The sequence below is a fragment of the Rhynchophorus ferrugineus genome, unplaced genomic scaffold (genome assembly GCF_030347505.1).
Source record: "Rhynchophorus ferrugineus isolate W39M unplaced genomic scaffold, kcgeb_rfMv2 rfM2, whole genome shotgun sequence".
NCBI lineage: Eukaryota > Metazoa > Arthropoda > Insecta > Coleoptera > Curculionidae > Rhynchophorus > Rhynchophorus ferrugineus.
The window spans coordinates 35,222,617-35,244,675 of record NW_027472581.1 but is presented as its reverse complement, the minus strand read 5'-3'; the positions used below and the strand labels follow the sequence as shown (position 1 = coordinate 35,244,675).

Below are 22,059 nucleotides of genomic sequence, written 5' to 3'. Positions count from 1 at the left end.
CTATCTATAAGCAAACTGGCACCCATCAAATTGTAAGTATGCTAGAGAATAAGGAAGGTAGGCTTCCGAAGGGCGTCAAGCGATTTTCGCGACAAGGCACGAGGGCCATGGATGAGCTAACCCCTAATAACAATAACAATAATAAAGTAGTGAATCTAATGAGGTCTTCTGTCACAGTTGTAAAATTAACTTTATTTTAATACTGGAAATATTGTTGGTAACTTTTTTTACATATAGTTTGCACCAAGGCTGCTTTGAAATGATGTAATGGTGATAATTCTATTAATATTGTTTGGTGAGAAATTTAAACACTGGTGTTAAAAACATTATTTTATTTAAAAAATACCTTATCAATAACAGAAACAACTAAATCTACAATTAAATTTACAGTATGTACACTTATTTCCTAAACATAGTTATCTTACAATGTTTTTTATAATATAAAAATCAAAAAGTACAAACAGTACTAAATCTAAAATAATAAATAGTGAATATTGCCAAATACTCATTGGTTTTCCTGACAAAAAAATAAAACAAGAGATTTAATCAAATAATGCTCATTATAAATTGATCCAACTTGAAATATTTGCAATTGACTTATAATTTTAATAAGAGGTTTATGTACAAAAAATAAAATCCATCTAAAAATTATATATTCAATAATAAAAACATAATAAGGTAATAATGATATACCTCAAATATTTTCTCATAATTAATTGATACTACTCATAAAACCACAAAATTTTTCTGAAATATATAAATAAAAATATATACATATACTTATATTTCATAAAAAACAACATAAAACCATCTACAGTAAAAATAGATATAATTAGAAAAAACTTTTACAGTTGTTATTGACGATATTTTAAATTGGATCAAATTATGCTAATAGTACCCAAATTCAGTAAAAAAATGGGAATGATTACAAAAAAATGTTCACTTAATTGGAAACGTTATATTCTGTCATTCTATTGTCTGACGACTCTAGATTTTCATTTACTTTAAACGTTAATTATAAAAATAGCTTTTTTTTCTCTGTATATTTCACTTATGTCAAAAATATAGAACAGCCTCAATCGAAGTTAATAAAACTTCAAAAAAAGTGAGATTTCGTGGTAAATAAAAAATATATCTGGAACCGACCATTGCAGGATTGCTTTAAGTTCATATCACGTCATTATGCCCGTTATTCACTCTTTCTTTGAAGAAACCTTTTTCAGTTTTGCATTCCCTTATTGTCACAGTCTTAAGATTAACAGTCACGTCTGTGATGAATACTTGATCAGCTACCGGATTCCTAGATAGCCAATATTCTGAGCCTGGACTGGTTAATTCAGTGAAATCGTTATTATTATGTTGACCATTTACTTGAATATTTGGTTTATCATCTTTTTTTTCCAATTTAACCTGAAACATTTAACCAATCAAGCTTTAATTCTATATTATAAGTAACTTCTACAATTTACCTCCAATTTTTCTGGCCTTTTTTCAGTCTCATTGGGTGATGCCGCTTCCCTGGTTGAACAATGAGGTAATGCAGCATCAGTAATGACCTGCCTTTTATCCATTGCTTGTCGCTTGTCCTATAAAGAATATATTTATTAACTTATTCAGTGTCCTATTGAAGTTGCTTGTTTTTCCCAAAAATATTTGCCCAACGTGATGAATAATTAAATCTATATGTTAATCACCTATAAGAACATAGAACTAGATAAAATATTTATATTATAATTTAAGAATATATGAAAAAATTGCTGCAATTGAAAAATTTTGAAAAATGGTAGCAAAATTAAGAATAGATTAAATTATAACCAGTGTTTGTAAAACTAATTATGAATGAGAAATTAACCTCATTAGATATTGGTGCTGTTGCTGTTAAAACTGTTGGACTCGAAGCACAAGGTATGGCTGATGCTGGTGCCTCATCTTCATGTTTTGACTGTCTTCCATTGGGCCTTGTTGAAAGTTTTGGTACCTTGGCAGGTGGAGGACTACTACTTATAGGACTACTTGTAGTAATAGTAACCCCAATTTTACCACTCTCTTTTGATAACACTTCAGCTTTTCGTTTTGTTCCAGTTTCAATTCTTGCTAAAAGTGGCCTACGATCCTCACTGCTTGAACTACTTGAATTATCATTATCAGCTAATGTAACCATTGGTGTGGTGGTTGATTCTATTTGATCATCTGACCCTACAATTTTTACAATTATAGTTAAATATTAATTATTTTTCCACTACAAAAAATATAAAACTAGAGATTACCTTTACCTGTCCTTGTTTCTTCATCCTCTGCAATACTAGAAACCATTTCCAATTCTTCAGATTTTTTGTGATTTTCTTTATCCTTTTTCTTATCCGCCTTTGTGCTGGTAGTAGGCTGATTAGATAGTCCCTCGTCTTGGCTTTCTTCGCCACTACGTCCTAGATTATAAATTGTTCAAAAATACATTTCAAATCTAATATAATTCAGTTATTTACCTTCATCTTCTGTCTCTATTTCTCGTGGAGCTTCTTTTCGCTCTTTTCTTTTAGGACCTCTTTTATTGCCTCCTTCATTTCTTTGTGAATTCTCAAAAAGTTCAATTAACCGACTATCTAAAATGTTTTCTTCAGGTTCCCAAGTGTTGTGTTTTTGACTCCAACCTTTCCATTTTACATAATATTCAACTACACCCTAATTGCAAAGCAAATCCAGTTAATTAAAGTCCACTCAGAATAATTGAAAGTCAAAAAAGTTACCTTACGATTTCTTTTCTTCATAATTCTTTCCGCGGCATAAACTCTATCACCCAGTTCCATTGTTTGGCCTTTTTTTTTCTGTGTATTGAGAATCAATTTACACTATTGCTTTATAAACTTTCAAGCATATTTTCACAAATAATCGCCGTTTTCTGGACCAAAACTACCTCGAAAAAACGTTTATTTACATGTTAAAACTGCCGAACCACTTCGTATCCAGTTGGCTGTGCACTGAAATGTCAAAACAAACTTCGGATTTTCCAATAATAAAATAAACAAAATTACAATTGACTGTTCTTATAGACATTTAACTATTTATTATGACGACTTTCACCCAAACATTTTAAAAAGACCTTTAAAAACGACACAAAGGATATATAATTCCTAGTTTGTTGTTTGTTGCCGTTTGATGTAACTTCACCCCGCGAACAAAATGGACTGATTCGGTAATGTTCGGATTACGATTTCTTTTCTGATAATAATTGAAGCGCAAGAGTAGGCAAAACATTAATCAAAATGTATTGTTTTCTTGCAGAAATTCAGAAAATTATGTAATAATTTATAGATTATAAAAATTAAATTTATTTATTATTGCTTTATTACTGTAAGAAGTATGTAATAACATAGATTAAATTTTATAAAAATATATTATAAAAATGTATATATTGGTTTATAGATTATAAAAATAAATTTGTGTAATATGCGTTTATTATTATTATAATAACTGTTAATTATTATAATTATTGCTTTATAGCTGATGCTAACTGCATTGCAATCTTACGTTCAAAGACGTATTCATAGTTGCATAATAATAGTTATTGCCACGTAGCTCATGTCATAGAAAGTCTAATAAATTACAGGTAGGCAATTTGGCCATAGTGTATCTTTGTCTATCACATTGAGTCTTCTTTGAAAAATTCAGTCTTGATGGGGAGGGAGGTGTAGATATTCATTCAATAAGTGAAAGACATATTTTCTCTTGAATATACCATTTTTGTCATTATTTTGTATGTATTTTCTGTTTGTTAGTAAAACTGTTTTGTTCTTGTCGTATCTCAATTAACTTTTCGATAACATTTGAACTATTCTGGCGATATGCAATTGTTGTGATTTATGTGCAAGTGTAAGTGGAAATGAGAGTCAGTGTTAAAAAGTGCAATTAAAGGTAAGATGTAATTTTTAATACTAACTTATTTACTTTTCAAATATGAACACGTTTCATTTCCATTGGTCATTTGAGTTGGCCAGAAACCGATCGAAATCAGTAACTTATTGACCTGGCATATTGTAGGGTTATTACAGGTTTAAATTTTAATTTGTCATTTGTTTACGTGTTCAAACGATTGGCAGCGATCAATGTCTATGATATATTTGTTAAAAATCATGATTTAATTAATTATTATACAGAAAATAAAAAAGTAAGGTTATGCAACTGTCAAAGAAAGAGCCTTTGTACTATTTTCAGACTGAATTTAAAGATGTCTTGGGCGCAAAGGAGGTCGTCGCAGAGGCCCAACCCCGTCAATAATCCTCCTACTCAAATGTACAACCCAAATCAACATTCCAACACAGAGGTAAGTTATTTTATTAATTAGTTTATTTAAAAATTCTACTACATTGGGCAAATGTTTACTTTTTTGCTTTGCCTTGATTGGCGACTTCTTCCATGGCTTTTCGAACAGTTTCGGGATCTCCCAAAAACTGTAGACTTCCTCCAGGTATTGGTTTCATGTCTTTGTCTAATGTGTACATAAATGGAATACCAGTTGGTAAATTTAATTTCATAATCTCCTCATTGGACATCTCATCTAAGTGCTTAACAATTCCTCTTAGACTGTTTCCATGGGCAGCTAAATATTATTAAGCAATAAATTAAATTGAATAAAAATATTTTCTGTATTTTTCACCTATTAAGACCTTTTTTCCCGACTTTATTGCTGGTACAATGGTGTCATTCCAAAAAGGTAAAGTTCTTTTAATTGTGAGCTCAAGGGATTCAAACATGGGAAATTCGTTCTTTGGCGGCCCTTCATTGTAGATAGAATCATTCAGAATTATATCATAGTAGGGATTTTCTTTAGTTATTGGAGGTGGTGGGGTGTCATAGCTCCTTCTCCATATAGCTACTTGTTCTTCGCCATATTTAGCGACAGTGTCCACCTTATTGAGACCAGTGAGACCTCCATAGTGCCTTTCATTCAGTCTCCAGCTTTTTACAATGGGGATGCCTTCAAGTTTAAGTTCTTGCAGTATGGACTGTAAAGTTTTTTGAGCTCTTATTAGTACAGAAGTAAAAGCGATGTCAAAAGTGTGCCCTGCATCCTTTAATGCTTTTCCAGCTTTAACTGCCTCTTCCCTGCCTCTATCACTTAAGTCTGCATTAAACCAGCCACAAAACAGATTCTTCTGGTTCCACTCAGACTCACCATGCCGTACCATTATGATTCTATAAGTCTTCGATCCACAGGAGCATCCCCGTTTGCCCTGGAATCAACAAGATTAATGGAAAAACTAATAGCTGTGTCTAACCTCACTTCGGTGGCCATTATGAGGGAGAATTGATAGAGTTTTGTGATATTTAAAAGGGAAAAATGTGACATACATTTGACATTTATATGACGGGTCTGACTAAATTAAAGGTCAGCGATAGCGGGTGTCGCATGGTCGCACGATTTTTCATCCGGCAAAGTTGGACGAGTATCGATTTTCTCTTTGTTATTCATGTTTCACAGTTCATATAAGAATATGTACGTTGTTTTTTTTCAACAACTGTTATAAGATAATTTAATTGGATTTCTTTTTTTCATGTACATGGGTTATTTATAAAAATATTTTTTGCACGTCTTATGTTTATATATTTTTTATACTGAGTGTAGTACAAACGTTGCGTAACTACTACTGTTGATTTCTTTACTGAAATAGTCGCCCTTTTTTATACTTAGAGGATGATCTGAACGTGAGTTCTTAGTTGTGTTATATGATTGTATGATTGATTCTTTAAAACATTGTATACTATAATTTCGATATTATCAATGTTGCTCATATTTTTAAATATAAAACCGTAAGTTTTTCGTGTTTATACTATAATGGAAGTTCTGATTAAAATATCTATTATTTTATGTTAATAATACTGGAAATATTTTTGGGATACGCAGTGGACAAAAAGTGTTTTAGTTGTGAAGCAATCTTATTATTTTTTAGAATCAATGGCAACAGCAACCGATGTTCAAACAAGAACCTACCCAACAGAACTATTGGCAGACCCCCCAGTCTTATCCTGCACCTAGTCATACTCCCAATGCTAATTCATCAGTACAGTATCAACAACAGTTCCAGCATGATCAGAGCGGCTATTATCAAAACTATGATCAGCAAGTAAGAGCAAGTTTACTGAACTTTTTTTAACAAACTTTTTTATTCACTGATTTCTTTATAGGCATATGGAAATTTGCAGTACAATCAACCGTTCGATCAGAGCGGGACCTACATGAACCAGGCTCAGCATACTAATGATGCTGACGGTTGGGAGAATTGGACCTGGTCGGAAGAGGACAACTCGAATGTTCATGGCATAGTATCACAACAACAGCAACAGGAACAAGCTGGTGTTAATGATTTAGGTATATTAACTCCGTCAAATGTTATTCCAAATCATAGTATTGATACATTATAATATTATGATATGCTTTTATTTGTATCCACAGCAGATAGTTTTGCTAATGATGAGTCTTGGAACTGGGGTGTATCTGATAGTCGTCAGTCTGATAGCAATGCACAACTTCAACAGCCCGAGCAAAGGATGAACGACTTATTTCCTAAGGTGGGTGATATAAAAAAAGCTCCTGTTCAAACAGCAAAGACTGAACAGTCTAGAGCAAATCGTAGTAAACTTGAGACGCCTCAGTGGTCTACCGAATCTCAACCGTCGTTGGAGTCATCCGACGATATTGCTCACACATCTGAGAGCGACAAGAGCCATTTGGTGTCTCGTTCGTCAACTATAAGTCACTCTCCTATCTCTGGTAATGAGCATTTAGCGACAGGTGGTAGCGAGATTGCTAATGCTGAAGCTCAGGTTGAGAATGTCGAAATAATCAAACAGGATGTGAAGGTTAACTCAGGTCTGCCTCCTCCGAAAAATATCCTCACGCCGCCTTTACTGCCACCACCACAGGGTGCAGCAGATGATTCTAAGAATAACCCTTACAAGAGAAACATGGGCTTGTCTCATAAGTCGGCCAATAAGTTTAGAAGCAACGCACCGCTTGTGTCATTTACGTCACAATCTGTAAATTTAGAGACTTTACCAGATAACTCGGAACATCCGGATCATCCTCCCGCCGTTGAAGTGGTGAAAGTACCGACTAGGGGCCCTCCTACACATTGGACTCAAACTGAAAACAACGAGGTACCAATTAATGATAGGAATCAGTATTTGGAGACTGGACAGTTATCTGATGTTGGCATTACCGATGGTAATGAAGGTCAGTTCACAGAAGTTATTTTAAATTTTGAGCAGTTAAATTTATTATATTTCATAGGAAATGATGTGGGAAATGATACTCTACCTCCACCAGGTTTACAGCGTATGGTGCCAGGACAGCTGGAGCAACACGAAGCTAACAGAAGGACAGATGAACCATTGCTAGGATTAAGTAGAATGGTCGTAGGAGAAAACAACATCGGTAAGTTTAGGCATTTCTTGTTTAAAGTGCTTTTTGATTTACACATGTTTATGATACAGGTCAAGCCCAGTACGATATGACTGGACCACCAGAAGGTCTGAGACGTATGATTCCCGGAGAGTCCAGTTCTCCCGAGACGTCTTTGCATCAACAGAATATAGATGATAATGATTCTGAATCTGAGCTGAATCATACAGTTTCCAGTAATGTAACCAACGCTCCGCCACAACGATCGGCGACTATTGGTGCAGATACGCCTCCGAGAGTCCCTAATCCGGTGATACCTGTTCAGCCTCCCAGCAATCGTTCTGAAGTTATTGGCGGAGGTGACGAAGAGAGCCCAAATTCCGGTAATTTAAGTTATATTCTTAAATGAGATTCTCTATTTGTATATTTTAATAGGCAATGATGTTCCTGAGCCCAGCGTACCAAAAAACGTATCGTTAAATGATACCAAATCCAAAAGTTTATCCAAAAGCAAGGAGAAGATCGAACATCATGAAAATCGGCGGGAAAAGGTCGAAGGTAGTACATCATGCTGATATCCATGCTGATTCAAAAGTTAACCTACTTCTTGGGATATTTTCAGGTCAAAACAACGATACTACTGTGTCTAGCATCACCAATTCGATTAGGAACTTAACCGTCGGTGAAAATCTTACCGACGGTCAGGCGTCGAACACCAGTGTCCATGACCATTCTCCGCGAAGACCTAGTAGGCAGGAAAGTAGCGAGAGTGACAGTGACCGGAAACATCCTTCCAGGTCTAGGCGCGATAAGCGTTCCATGGAAAAATCTAAATATAGGGATAAAGAGAAGGATCGTTATAGAGACAGAGATGGTGAAAGGGAAAGGTATTCGCAACTCTGATGAATCTAACCGAGAATAGTTGTTTTTTTTTCGAATTTAAGGCATAAGGAAAGAGACAGTGATAGATATTCACCTGAAGCATATCGTGACAGGAGAGACCGAAGGGAAAGGGAGAAGAGGTACAGAGATAGAAGATATGAAGAAGATACCGACTATTATAGTGACAAAGAAAAGGACAGACGAGGAAGAAGCGAACGAGAACCAGGTAAATTTTTAGATAATGCAGGTATATTTTAAGAATTAAATAACTCTTTCCCCTTTCACAGATTATGACAGGAAATATAGCAGTCTGCGTAAGGAAAAAGATCGCCGAAGGAAAGAACGAGATAGCAGAGATTACAGGGATTCTAGGAGGTACTATGGGCGGTACGCTGACGACTATGGCCCGGAGAATCGCTCTAGTCGACCCTCGAGTAGGTCCGATTCAATGCACGACTCCTATAGGGATAGAAGGCATGACGTAGACGTCAGAGACCGTCGGCCTAGGGATAGAGACCGAGAAAGGGATAGATATAGGAATAGAGAACATAGAGACGGTTTTAATCCTTACCAAGTGTGTTTTTGAAATATAATTTTGGTATCATATTAGATTTTATTATATGATTAAATATTTTTTAGGGATTTTCCTATGATCCATACAATCCATATTATCAACAATACCAGTATTATGAGAATCTGCGCAGAACTAATCCGCAGGCATACGCAGAATGGTATAGGAAATATTATCAGCAAACAGTTGGTAGTACTGTGTCCTTCACTGCTGATGATCGGGGTTCTGTACATTCCGGAAGAAGTTCCGCTAACGATGAACTGGCAAAAGACAGGTAAGATCTTATGTGGTTGTTAGGGCAAAATACTGCTGACTTTGGTTTTGGAGCACCATTGAAGTGAGTTATCGCAACAAATTCACTGTCACTTTGTAGTATCATGAGTAAAAGATGTGCATTGTTAAGAAAAAAAGATTCAATATACCGATATTTTAGTTATGCCACCATAATTTAAATCAAAATTATTTAAAATTAGTAATGTATGAGACATTGCTGCATTCATTTTCTTAATATTCACTTTATATCTGCGGGAAAATAAACAATTGATCTTAAATGGTGTTGATTAAAACCTTGTTTTTTTTAACAATGTTAATTGTAATTGGCATTTGATCAAGAGTGCGCTTTTTGTGATCTAGTAGATTCAAGACGAATTTCTCTGCGCTTTCATTTGTCCCTTTGTTGTCAAGTACCTACTGTTAACTCATCCTGTTTGAAGCTTACTTTATGCATTGTCTAGGTATACACGGCAAAGTTTTTATAGTCAGTCCAGTTTGGCCAACTACTATGGGCAGTCACAGTCGCTGTCCGGTCAATATGGCCTTGACAGTTCTAGGTGAGCCCCCACAATTCTTTCAAACCAAATTTTTGTTAATGAATATTCTTTGAAAAGGTGTCTATCAACATACTTGCATGGGATTAGAGTGATCAAAAACTGTCCATAAATTTATTCACTATTTTGATTTTATAACTATTCTTCTGTTTTATTTAGTTATTTAGTATACTACAATTAACACCATGATTATGTAAGATTTTTTTTTCTAATTCGTTTCCAGAGTTATATAGAGTTGTGATTTTAAGTCAGTTCTAAATGGTTTTTTTTTTATGGAATTTGTATAATTTATTTATGTTACTTATGAATAAAACATAATGGTCTGATATAAACATAATATTGATCTATTTATTTTGATTGATTTCTGTTATTAAATGTTGCGGAAATAAAAGAACCACTAGTTTGTTAAGGGATAGCTATGATAGCCATTTATATCCATCCTACGATTTGATACAAGCGTCAATTACTTTTTCAATTTTGTTTAATTTTTTTTAGGTACGCAAGTTATTTGCAAAAAAAGTAAAAACCCTTCTTATTTATTGATTTTATTAATTTTAATTTAAAAATGGACAATTTTTGGTCACCAACGATATAAAACGTAGTTTGACTTGTTACAAAAACCCTTGATAGATATCTAACCTTGTAAATATTTTCATATACTTGTACAAAAACGTAAAAGAGGATAATTTTTGGCTAACATGTTGCTTTGAATTGGTATTGTAGTTAATATGAAATTACATGGAATGTAATGGGGCTGTGTAGTACTGGTCTGATATATTTAGTATGAGTGTGTTTTTAATACTCCCCTTAAATTAAGTTGTAAACATACTATCCTACCCTCTAACAATTTTCTAATCTTTAGCCTATTTGCTTTTGTGAAAATGGTTTGGTTCAATTTAGGTTCTATGGGAAATTGTAAAGTTGCTTAATTTTTATTTCATTCATGTGGTTTAAATTTTTAGGTCTACTGGGTTGTAAAACAATATTTACATATAAAAACTTGAGCGCCAAAGTCATAAGGTTTAATTGATTTAAAATTGCTCTTTAATCGAATTGCAGTTGTTGAATACAAGTATACTGCCGCAATTCTCGTCATTTATTATTTATGATTAAGATGGAGGCTTTTTTATAATGAAATAAAAAACAAGTGTTGCATCCCAGTACTAATTAATATGCCATGCTGATTTGTAAATTCACATCAAACTTTTGAAATTGTTTTATACTGCGACTTTCTGGTCACTTTTATCAATTCTTTCGTTTTAATAAATTTACATTTGTTTCAACATTTATCCTTGAGGAAGGTATCAAACCGCTTATTTTTCTTGTAGTTTTAATCGTACCTACGACCAAACAGATCTCTCTCTGACCTATGAAGAGCAGTCTACTGTAGCGCAACGCTTAACTCCAGCTAAATTTTCCACTGTGCACTTGAAGGCCTCCATCGCCTCGGGTAGGATGGTACGTGTGCTACCTCATTATCCTATGGATGGACAAAGCGCCACTGTTGAGATACGCAATTTCGATTATCTGTTGGATAATGACCCGGACTATTTGGAACTCAAATCGTTTCCGGGACCTTTAGTCAAAGGAGTTACCCATAAGAAGCAGGTCATCGAGTACTGCGATAAGAAGATAAAAGGGGCTCATTATAATCGGGATATTGCTGATGTGGATTCGTACGTTTTGATGTGGGAGCTACTTATTTTGCTAATAAGGCAGAATGGGGTAACATCATTATTCATTTAATGTATATGTTTAATGTATCAGTTTTTTTTATTTTTTAGATGGTCGTAGGAACTGATATTGCTGAATTATTACTAAAGAATCAGAGCACTGAAGCGCCTCCAAGATCCTCGTCGGTTCTCTCCAATACAAGCAGCAATGCTGCTGTAGAGAAGAATGATAACTCTGATTATCCTCCACAACATGGAAGTTCCGAAAGTGGCAGTACACATTCGGTAATGAAAGAGGATGAGGTTACCAGGAAATTCCGGGAGTACCTGCTATATGGTTCCTGTAAAGAAGCATTAGGTATTAATTAATGGCCCTTTGTTATTAAAAATAGTGTAAAATTTTATTTTTTGTGTATTCCTAGAATGGGCCATGAAACGCGGATTATGGGGTCATGCACTTTTCCTAGCCAGCAAGCTGGACAAAAGGACCTATGCAAATGTCATGATGCGTTTCGCAAATGGTTTAACTCTCAATGACCCTCTGCAGTCACTCTATCAGTTACTTTCCGGCAAAATACCTGCAGCAGTAACGGTACGATTTTAAATGCCTGATATTTCATTATTTAAGAAATATGCAATTTTCAGTGCGTCTCTGACGAGAAATGGGGTGATTGGCGTCCACATTTGGCGATGATTTTGTCTAATTCTACTTTACGGCCCGACTTAAACTGTCGAGCCATAACTCAGTTGGGAGATACTCTTCTAGGAAGGGGTAGCTTATATGCTGCTCAATTTTGTTATTTAATGGCTGAAGTGGGCTTTGGTCAACACGGTAATTCGAACACCAGATTGGTGCTGCTTGGATCTGATCACAGGAAATCCTACCCCCAATTCATCACCAATGAGGCCATACACATGACAGAGATCTACGAATTTGCTTGCAGTTTAAATGATCAAGGTTTCCACATAAATGAATTCCAGGTATTTTAATGTTCTTTAGCGTTCCAATATATAATGAAATATAATTATACATGTTTTATTTATGGTTTCATATTTTTCTAGGTCTATAAATATATTATGGCGACAAGATTGGCTGATTTTGGTTTACTGGATAAAGCTCTTCAGTACTTAGAACGTTTAGCTAGCCACATAGTCGCCCAGCCAGTTAGTACTCATCTATCGCTTATTGAAAGAGTATGTTCTCTAGCTGACAAGCTCAAATTTCATGATCCTTTGGGTGATCCCGATGAAGATGAACCTGGATTCGGCGATGATTTGGAGACCAGTAGACCGGATAATTTGTGGTTGAAAGACCTGAAGGCTATACAAAATGATTACCAGGCAGGAAAATTTATTCAAGATCAGTATAATGAAGCCTACATACAACAGGACCTGAACCAACAACACAGCTACAACGAAAGCAATGAGGCCTGGCAGGTACATCAACAGCAGCAACAATCTGTGTACCAATATGAGCATGTTCAGAAACCATGGCAACCTGAACAGCCCCCGGAGGAACCTGGACAATCGCACGATGGTACTTTCCTTTCCCTTTACATTTTTCCCTGTAGTAAAATATCTCTTTTTTCTTTGAATAGATACACTCACTAACCAATATATAGATCAGCAACAAAATCAAAATTACTGGCCTGGTCAACCGGAACAGTCTAATCATTATACTCAAGAACTGTTACCTGAGCAGCAACAGTTTGAACAGCCACATAGCTATAATGAGAATTTAAATAATCTTATTGAGGTAAGTTCCAATTCATATTAAAGTCCAGTGTGAGTAGGGATACAATATTTTAGGAATAATTGTATATATATATATATATATATATATATATATATATATATATATATATATATATATATATATATATATATATATATATATATATATATAATTTATATATATATATATATATATATATATATATATATAATTTATATATATAAATTTATAAATACACTTCAGTACTTAGTATAAATTACATACCTATATTAATTTTTAAAAATTGAATAGGTAATGGTCATTCACTAAAATTTGACACTTTTATTTCCTTATTTTGTTCAATCGGAAATAATGGTGAGCTTGAACATTGAAATGGTTTAAGATAGTATTTGATTTTATACCTATTCAGTTGTTCTCTTGTTGTAATTGAAATTTTGTCCTTTTTTGCTGCTTACTCGGGACGCAGCAGGAGCAGGACAAGCAGATCATTCCCGAAGTAAGTAGCCCCCCACAACCCGCCGCCATTCTATTGCCGACATTGTTGCGCAAGCGCGCTCCTTTGTCCAGTACGGGTTCGAATGGCTCCGCTTTTGACCGTACCCCCTCCCGCGATAGTTCCGACGAATCGGAATGTTTCTTGCGTAAAAAGAAAGGAGGGGGAGCGGCGGCGGTGGCCGGTCACAAATCTATATCGGAGGAGCGATTGCTGTTGCTGAAAAAGGACAGCGCCAGGATAGTGTCAGCTGATAGTTACAACACGTTTGACGGTCGTGGCAAGAAAGGCAAGCTAACTAAGTACAAATCGCTGGACGTTTGCGAATTCAAGAACACGACAGTAAAATATGTAGACCGCAAGAGTAAGGTGTCTATATCGGCGGAGGACTTCAAGAATCCGAGACTGAGGCAGGATGTGATTCTGGATACGGTGGACGCGTGGGCGAAGAGAAGCTCGAATAATAGAGGCGTGTTCGCGAATTTGAAAAACAGCTTGTTCAGCAAAAGTCCCTCGTCCACCGAGAAAATAGTCTATAAGCCGTTAATTTTCGGGGGTACTTATCCCATTGATTGTCCCATCGGAGGGTCACCAAGAGGAACCTCCGAGCGGAAGACCTTCGCCTGCGCGGCAACTGCCAAAGTTCGGGAATATGGTCCTCCAAAGACTTTCAACATTGATCAGCCCATATAGGCACACTTTGATCCTTTTGATTTGGTCATACCATACAATGCAATTAAGTTGTTAATCAAATTGCTCATATCTGAACTGTGAAAGAGATTTTATAGATGTAGGGCAAATTTAAAATATTTGTTTCCCGTTATAGTAGTATCAATTTAATGTATGGTGAAACTTTTACTTGATTTATCGTTTGACCATTATATTCTAATTAATTGACTAGAAAACATTTCGTTGGATTTCAAATTTCTTGTTAGAATTAGTGTCTATGGATATACATGCTTATATTTCTTTCATGAAATTTTAATACAATTTATGAGTCTAAATACAATTTTTAAAAGGCTTCTTGATCACCGAATATATGATTTTATTATTTGAACTAGTGGTTTGACCAAAACAACTATCCTAGTTTTGAATATAATCATGAGACAATTTCTATACGTAAGAACTGTTTTCAATCTTGCTACATTGTTACAATACAAAAAAGTGTTTATCATTAAGCTGCCGACTATCATTGTTTTATTTTTCTTTGTGACACTGTGATATTTTTTTACGGACTGAATTTTTTAACGACTGAATTTTAAATTCGAGATATACGATCGCGGACACAAAACAACACACACGACCAGTTTTTGATTGTTGTCGATAGTTTAATTGTACCATGATTAAGATTGTCGCTTTGCGTAGAATTGATAGGTGTTTTAGTCCATGGATGCCTTACTTTTAACGTTGTTGTCAGTATTAAGTTTTAATTTTTATTGTATTGGATATAAGCCCTCGTTTTTGGGTCTAGGTGATCGCATCGATTTTATGGAGCCAAAGTGGATTAGAATCGATGCATTGGTCACGATTTTTTTTTGTTAGTCATCCTTAGATGTGTTAGAAGCTTTATAGTAACACGAATTTTAGTGATGATGAAATAATGACGTATATGTTCAACCCAATGTCAGTGTCTTGCTTATTGATGCACACATACCCACCCTCTGTAACCAATGTATTGAACTAGTAAATTACGATATCCGATATTTTGCCCCATATAATAAGGGAAAAGGTTGATGTTATGGTGCATTATATTATTTTGTTTTTTGTTGTGTTATGATGGCAAGAATATCTGATAGCGTTTTTTATATCGAAATTTGAACTGACATAACCTTGTTATTGTTATGAACAATCTGTTGAATATTTATCATAATATGGATAATATTTTATAAACGTTTTTTGTATGAAGTACGCGGAGGAAAAAGGCTCTTGAATATGAAAATTGTACCAACTTTTTATTACTCGAATATGATTGTCAGGGGATTTGATCACGAAGATTTGTTTTCGTTTAACTTGACTCGTCAGAATAGAATGTACAAATCTCTCTCTTGTCGCAGAGAAAGACCACGTGTCCCCTCTGTTCTGCTTTCATTGAGTTTTCAGTTTGCTCTGTTCAGAGATGGTCTGCCTTCTCTCTAATGGAGATCGATGTCTTTTATTAATATGTCCTTGGTATATTTAATTACTAAAAAATTTATTGTATATGCCTTTTTTTCTTCGTTCCGTGCCTCTTAAGTTACGTGATCGAATCGCCACGGTTAAAGAAGGATGATTTGTGAAAGTGTAGAGCCTGTGTATATTTTTTGTAATAATATAAGCATGCGTTATTGGAAGCTTTGTTGTTGAAAATAAAGTGATGAAATCGAAGGTGTTTTTCTCTTTTGTCATATCTATTTTATTCAATCTGAATAATAATCAAATAGCTTATGTATCATATCACATCATGTCAATCATCACACGCTATGAATCGTGTTGCTTTTTAGTCAGTCATTTGCACAGCTCCAGTAATATGTCTTCTCCTTCTTCGTCATGCTTTTAGGACGTGGTGCCGCCGCAACCCAAAATTTCCATGCCGAACCAGTCCAAGAGGACGAGCAGTTACGATGTGGAACCATCAGCGCATAGTGAAAATCAACAGGATACATCTCCCATGACGAAGCCACAGTCCCCGGTTAGAGCACCTGATGTGTCTAAGCAACAAAGTACTGGTTGGTTTGGTGGGATCTTCAGTAAGCTATCAATGAAACCTAAGAACCAAATGAAACTACCGGATGATAAGAATCCCAAGGTGGGGAGGATACTGGGTCTAGTTTTTGAATTTTCTTAGGTCATATTCTGTCTTTGTAGATTGTCTGGGATCAAGATAAGAAACGTTGGGTAAATGTGGACGAGGATCCAAACGATCCGGCGAACGATTTTAAGCCTCCACCTAAAATGTCAGACATGAAGTCGCAGCCAGCGCCAGGTACGGGTTTTGGTAGTTTGCAGAGTAGTAGTTTTGTTTATGGTAGTTCGAGTGCCAACACTAGTTTAACGGCTAACGTTGGGTCGTTCTATTCAGATCAGAGACCGACATCGTTGCCTTCGGCGTCGGCGTCGCCGGCGATGGTCGGATCACAGGGGGATGACGAGGCGACCCCCAAGCCTGTGCAATCGAATATGTTCAAGATGCAACGAGGACGAAGTAAGTCACTCATTAAATAAGATAATGTCAATTTAACACGAGTAATTCCTATTAATAAGTAATTCGTTATAAGTTTATGTATATTTGGCGTATGATGAATTACATTTGAAATAGAAGTATTTTGTCTGTTTTTGGTAATTTTGAAAGGATGGGACGCAAGGTTTCAGAATCTCAAATGGCGTTCCGTTCTTACATCTACGTTACACAACCTTTCAGTTTAGGCGATTTGATTTTTAGTTACACTAATAACAAGAGAGTCAGTATTACACGATATGTTAATCATAGAGTGATAGAAAGTAAACTAAATAGGGGTATCTGGAGAAAAGTTTCGCTACGTCCAATATCTAGATGGGGTTATAATCGCCCATTCAAGTAATTGAATTAGTCACAGATTATAAACAAACGTGAAATAACTTCTTTTTTTGCATAATTGTTAAAGCATGATTTCTAATAGATCCAAAATAAAAATCCTAACTGTCCTACTTAAGCCTTATGCCACAGCATATTGATTAAGATGCTAAGTATCAATGCAAAATATATTTCTTTATATAAACTAACCTCTTAAAAATTGGTGCTACTTTAATAAGCATATTTTTAAAATGCAATGCAATTTGACACTATTTAAATGTTTTAAAGATATTTATACTCCGGTCAATATTTTTACAACTATCGCCCATTTGTTGGCAACAAGGTGAAACATAGGTCAATTTTCTAAAAAACATAAAAATATTTTCTATATATATATATATATTACATATGTTCTAATTAATTGACTAGAAAACATTTGGTTGGATTTCAAATTTCTTGTTAGAATTAGTGTCTATGGACATACATGCTTGTATTTCTTTCATGAAATTTTAATACAATTCATGAGTCTAAATACAATTTTTAAAAGGATTCTTGATCACTAGAACTAGAACTGTAAACTGTACTGTAAACGTAAAAAACAAAAAAATATGTTTCTGTATATATATATATATATATATATATATATATATATATATATATATATATATATATATATATATATATATATATATATATATATATATACATATATATACATATACATACAAGTCCTATGTATATAATTGTATACATACCAGGTAAAAACAATTTCACAGACCATGCAGGCTTAATCCAAATTTTTTACAAAACATATTTTTAAATAGGAGTCGGAATGCACCATAGAAACGAAATGGGCCAATTAAATGCCTTTGTAGCTCTCTGCATAGTTATTCAAACAAACTAATGTGTTCATAGTAGTGATATCTAGTTATTGGACGTCGCAAAACGACGTCGAGCGTATGGTTTTCCGTTCTTATATAACAATATTATAACTCATAATAATTAAATAATTTGTATTATACTTTAAGAAAATAGAGAAGAATGTACATTAGTATGCACACGTAACTTAATCCTAAATACGAAAATAACTTATTTTATTAACTGTGCTGCAAATATTGGGTTTATGATTTGTTGTTTTGATGACTTGCTTTTAATTAAATATCATAATATTAAAATATAGTCCGTTCAAAAACAGTGGACCACGACATCTAAATTTATGAGGTCAAAACGTCGCAATGTTACCTTATCAACTTTCAGTTTCATATTGGCTTTAATATATAACAATATTCTAATCTATAGTCTATCCAAAGTAGCAGTGAACCACGTCATCTCAATTTATGACGTCAAAATGTTGCAATGTTGTCGCATTAATTTTGACATTTAATTTATTTTATCTTCGATATACAGATGATAAAGAAAATGATTATTCACTCTGGAAAGCCACGAAATATCTAAAGCGCTCATGTCTACACAGTCCAACTATAAGAGACCTATGTGGGAAATGGGCTGAATATCTAGAAAAAACTTTCAAACGAAAGGAAACTAATATTGAATATAATTTGCCGGACATAGAAGCTGAAAATTAGATGATCGAATTAGTCACGCCGAAGGAGCTAACCGAAGTTATTAAAACTGACATTAATCCCAGTAATAAAAGAAAAGAAAAGAACTGGAATTGAAACATCAGAAAATGTATTGGCTAATTGGAGGAAAATTACAATTATCAGTACATAATAAATTGCTATTATATAAGCAAATACATATGGACATATGGAGTTCAATTATGGGGATGTTCTGCAAAGAGTAACATAAACAAAATACAATTTTTTCAGAACAAAGTCCTGAGAAGTATTGTAGGCGCACCTAAATACTATAAGACTGGCTACCTACATCGAAACCTTTAGATACCCACAGTCGGCCAAGAAATCAAGAGAATTGCAAGGGGGCATGAGGAAAGACTCTATTATCAAGAGAATATTAAAGTATTGCAACTTTTGGATACCACCAGAACAGGCCACAGATTCAAAAGAATCAAACCATCTGATCTTGTGTTAGGTACATATAATAAAAAATAGCAGTGACATGTATAAACATTATTTCACCAGAGACTGAGATAGGGCCGATGGGTCCTCCTAGTTATATACCTAGATTTAAGTTATCACATAAAGACAAATTGTAGGTTAGTCGGAAACGACTAGTAACAATGTAATTATTAAATAATAAAAAAATCTTCAATATATGTTTATTTTAACATTATAGTACAACAGTGACGACATTTTCAACCAGAATAATGGATGCGTTAGTTTCCAAAGTTTGAAGGCGCAAAATTGCAAACATTATATGTACCTAACACAAGATCAGATGGTTTGATTCTTTTGAATCTGTGGCCTGTTCTGGTGGTATCCAAAAGTTGCGATACTTTAATATTCTCCTGATAATAGAGTCTTTCCTCATGGATGACTGATGTAACCGTAACAAGTTTATAGCTCAGATCGCTATTTCGAATCTTTGAATTAAATGGGAGAAAAATCAAGATTTTGGAAGGTCGTCGATGAGTTTATTGCCTTGAATCGCCAAGTTTCATTTGCGATAGCATATTACGTACATTATTGGTAGATAAGCTGCTTACTGTTTATTTTTTAAAGTAATTTAAATTATCTGAAAAATCTTAAATTAAATCATACACGTAATATTTTTTTTTGATGATAATTTCTATACTGATTGTATCGTACATTTTCCTACAGAATAGAATTTTTCGTTTTCCTGTCATATTAACTATAACCTGTATAACTCTTCCATCTGATTTCCAATTGATCTATTATTTACTTTTGGGACGATAAACATTTCAGTAATTAGACGAACCATATTTTAATAAAAAATTACTTTCTTGTCGATTCAATAAATAATTCAAATTATCTTTATTTTGACAATTCTGTTTTAGATTTGAAGAATGCTTATGTTAATGTGTTCAAACAAAACGGTACCACGACGGCGACCCCCAGTGGCCCAGGGCCACTATCTGGTCTAGAGCAATCGCCTCCCGGACCACCACAGATGAATTTCTTCATTCCTCAACCCGTCAATGATCCCAACGCTCCGGTTGACTTTCTGACACCAGGTGGCGCTCCAGTACAAGTCGGAGAACCACAGGTAATTTGACTGAAAGTCCATTCAGCGTTTGTTGCCTATTTTATGAGCATGATTTCAAAAGCACCTAGAACAAATGAAATCATTCCCATAGAATGTCAACGTTCGATTCCATCATATCTTCTGTTATGGCTCTAACATAATTTCATTATTTAGAAGAAAAAATCTAACTCATCTTAAGGAAGGAAAAACTCTGTAAGATCTTTGGTTTGAGTGTGGAACAATTTTTGAGAACAACAAGCTTAAGAACTAAACGTCGAACACTAACCTACATTTATTTCTTCGGTCGTTGTTCATTACTGCATGAATTATTCTTCTTTTTGCATGAGTGGGCCAATTTTATTATTGGTAAATGTAATATGTACGTCGGAGTTATGCATGTCTCGATATCTTTGAATTTCAGCGACTTTAAAAAGAATCGAGATGCGTTAACTAATGACGTATGCAAAAAGCACATTATTATACCTCTGACACGGTCTTTGTGGTTGTGGTAGATTTCTAGATGGAGCTCGACAAGTTCGTTATCCAGAGAAGTAGCATCGTACATGCTTAAAAATTCCGTTCGTCATTAAAATATCAATATCACACAAAAAAAAACAACAGTTTTAGTGGACAAGATTCAATTTTTCTTACGGTATGTACATCACTTCTATTATTCTGTTGTTTACGTCCACTTTTTAATTAACGAACTAAAACCTGCTAACAGTTTTACACACTTATTAGGTGTGTGAAAAAGTGATTCACGGTTTTTTTGAATTTTATTTTTAGTTAAAAGTTTTTCATCATAAATTCTCTTTTTTTTCAATTAGAGCTGTCATTACAACACAAATTATTTGTTAATGCATTTAACGGAGATCACTGATATTAGATTTTAGTTGCATTGATTTAAAAGTGGCAATGACACCTGCAAGATGGGCACATTGTTGGTAAATCGTAAAGGTGCTTTTTTATTACTTCATGATAATATGCGCGTATGTGTTTCTTCAGACAGAAATGGTGGGTCTATGTAATTATTATTTATTTTTATTTAAATTATTTTTGAACAATGAATTTATGATATTTATTAAGGAATATTGTGAATCACATTTCTTACTACCTAATGGTTTGATGGACAATCCACAAATCATAAAATAAACCTACAGCTTTTACGTGCGAAGTTTTAGCTGCTGTCATTTTTGAGTCTGACTGCATGAGCTGTTTAGGTAGTCGTGGATGAATTAGCTGATAAATAAGTCTGTTAATCACAGTTCTACTTCGTCCATAAACAAGTTATCATTGAATATTTCCTGCTAATTTAATTGTTTTCTTTTGCAGCAACAATAATTGAATACAGTTGAAGCTTATGAAGAGGAACAAGGGCCTTCATTAAATTATTATCGGAAGCTTCTATATGGACATGGTTCGCCAATCTAGGAAATCTTTATTATGTGATTTAACTGATTTTGGTTTTACTACTTATAAATATTGTAATAAAGACATTAGCCGATGTGTATATTGTATTGTATAAGGGTATTATAACAGAGAGTACAGGTTTATTATCTTGTTTTATTGATCTATTTTAAATACTTTGAACCTTAGTGTTAAGTTATGAAATATGAAAGGGTTTAAAACGCAAAAGCTATCGATTTGCTTTAAAACATGATTTTATTTTATGAAAAGAAGAGATGACCATATACGTGAACTCTTGCTCTTATCTAACTGGGCTCTGTTTGAAATTCAGTTCATTCTAAAATTTGCAATAGCAAGCAATTTATTTTGTTTTAGTCTTTGGCTTTTCTTTATTACTTCTTAAGTCTGCAATATGAA

The 22,059-nt window shown here is 34.2% G+C and overlaps 3 protein-coding genes across 29 annotated transcripts; 1 reads left to right on the top strand and 2 right to left on the bottom strand.

Moving 5' to 3' along the window:
• Positions 1-317: 317 nt before the first annotated feature.
• On the bottom strand, positions 318-3,189 carry LOC143190718 (polycomb group protein Pc). 2 transcript variants are annotated; one of them, XM_076395236.1, is made up of 6 exons: positions 2,745-3,189; positions 2,484-2,679; positions 2,268-2,426; positions 1,853-2,196; positions 1,470-1,586; positions 318-1,410 (listed from the first exon to the last, which is right to left on the bottom strand). In XM_076395236.1, the coding sequence occupies exons 1-6, from the start codon at positions 2,802-2,804 to the stop codon at positions 1,168-1,170; spliced, it is 1,119 nt and encodes a 372-aa protein (XP_076251351.1). In that variant the 5' UTR covers positions 2,805-3,189; the 3' UTR covers positions 318-1,167. The 2 variants fall into 2 exon arrangements, with proteins under 2 accessions (XP_076251351.1, XP_076251352.1); XM_076395237.1 differs by having other exon boundaries at positions 2,274-2,426.
• Positions 3,190-3,615: 426 nt separating this feature from the next.
• Positions 3,616-21,788, top strand: Sec16 (endoplasmic reticulum export factor secretory 16). Of its 26 annotated transcripts, none has more exons than XR_013004329.1 (26): positions 3,616-3,909; positions 4,210-4,318; positions 5,946-6,119; positions 6,181-6,364; positions 6,449-7,228; positions 7,286-7,429; positions 7,489-7,779; positions 7,832-7,954; positions 8,019-8,283; positions 8,341-8,504; positions 8,566-8,852; positions 8,918-9,123; positions 9,584-9,679; positions 11,005-11,401; positions 11,461-11,707; positions 11,772-11,941; positions 11,995-12,330; positions 12,412-12,886; positions 12,948-13,105; positions 13,551-13,580; positions 16,114-16,362; positions 16,422-16,539; positions 16,636-16,758; positions 20,048-20,256; positions 20,748-20,887; positions 21,568-21,788. XR_013004329.1 is itself a non-coding variant. In XM_076395222.1 (26 exons), the coding sequence occupies exons 2-25, from the start codon at positions 4,223-4,225 to the stop codon at positions 20,431-20,433; spliced, it is 5,346 nt and encodes a 1,781-aa protein (XP_076251337.1). In that variant the 5' UTR covers positions 3,616-3,909; positions 4,210-4,222; the 3' UTR covers positions 20,434-20,448; positions 21,568-21,788. The 26 variants fall into 26 exon arrangements, 16 of the variants coding, with proteins under 16 accessions (XP_076251337.1, XP_076251341.1, XP_076251338.1 ...); XM_076395222.1 differs by lacking the exon at positions 20,748-20,887 and adding an exon at positions 20,410-20,448; XR_013004326.1 differs by having other exon boundaries at positions 7,322-7,429; positions 16,422-16,758.
• LOC143190717 (phosphoglycerate mutase 2) lies at positions 4,314-5,384 on the bottom strand. The gene is made up of 3 exons (XM_076395235.1): positions 5,279-5,384; positions 4,652-5,228; positions 4,314-4,594 (listed from the first exon to the last, which is right to left on the bottom strand). The coding sequence occupies exons 1-3, from the start codon at positions 5,342-5,344 to the stop codon at positions 4,374-4,376; spliced, it is 864 nt and encodes a 287-aa protein (XP_076251350.1). The 5' UTR covers positions 5,345-5,384; the 3' UTR covers positions 4,314-4,373.
• Positions 21,789-22,059: the final 271 nt, after the last annotated feature.

Excerpts from the sequence above, each read along its gene's own strand:
- LOC143190718 (XM_076395236.1), bottom strand. The coding sequence starts at position 2,804 with ATGGAACTGGGTGATAGAGTTTATGCCGCGGAAAGAATTATGAAGAAA. Across the intron at positions 2,680-2,744 it reads TGAAGAAAAGAAATCGTAAG|GGTGTAGTTGAATATTATGT; the intron begins GTAACTTTTTTG and ends CTTTGCAATTAG. Across the intron at positions 2,427-2,483 it reads AATAGAGACAGAAGATGAAG|GACGTAGTGGCGAAGAAAGC; the intron begins GTAAATAACTGA and ends TTTATAATCTAG.
- LOC143190717 (XM_076395235.1), bottom strand. The coding sequence starts at position 5,344 with ATGTCACATTTTTCCCTTTTAAATATCACAAAACTCTATCAATTCTCC. Across the intron at positions 5,229-5,278 it reads CCCTCATAATGGCCACCGAA|GGCAAACGGGGATGCTCCTG; the intron begins GTGAGGTTAGAC and ends TGTTGATTCCAG. Across the intron at positions 4,595-4,651 it reads GGGAAAAAAGGTCTTAATAG|CTGCCCATGGAAACAGTCTA; the intron begins GTGAAAAATACA and ends AATAATATTTAG.
- Sec16 (XM_076395217.1), top strand. The coding sequence starts at position 4,223 with ATGTCTTGGGCGCAAAGGAGGTCGTCGCAGAGGCCCAACCCCGTCAAT. Across the intron at positions 8,853-8,917 it reads ACGGTTTTAATCCTTACCAA|GGATTTTCCTATGATCCATA; the intron begins GTGTGTTTTTGA and ends AATATTTTTTAG. Across the intron at positions 13,581-16,113 it reads ACAAGCAGATCATTCCCGAA|GACGTGGTGCCGCCGCAACC; the intron begins GTAAGTAGCCCC and ends TCATGCTTTTAG.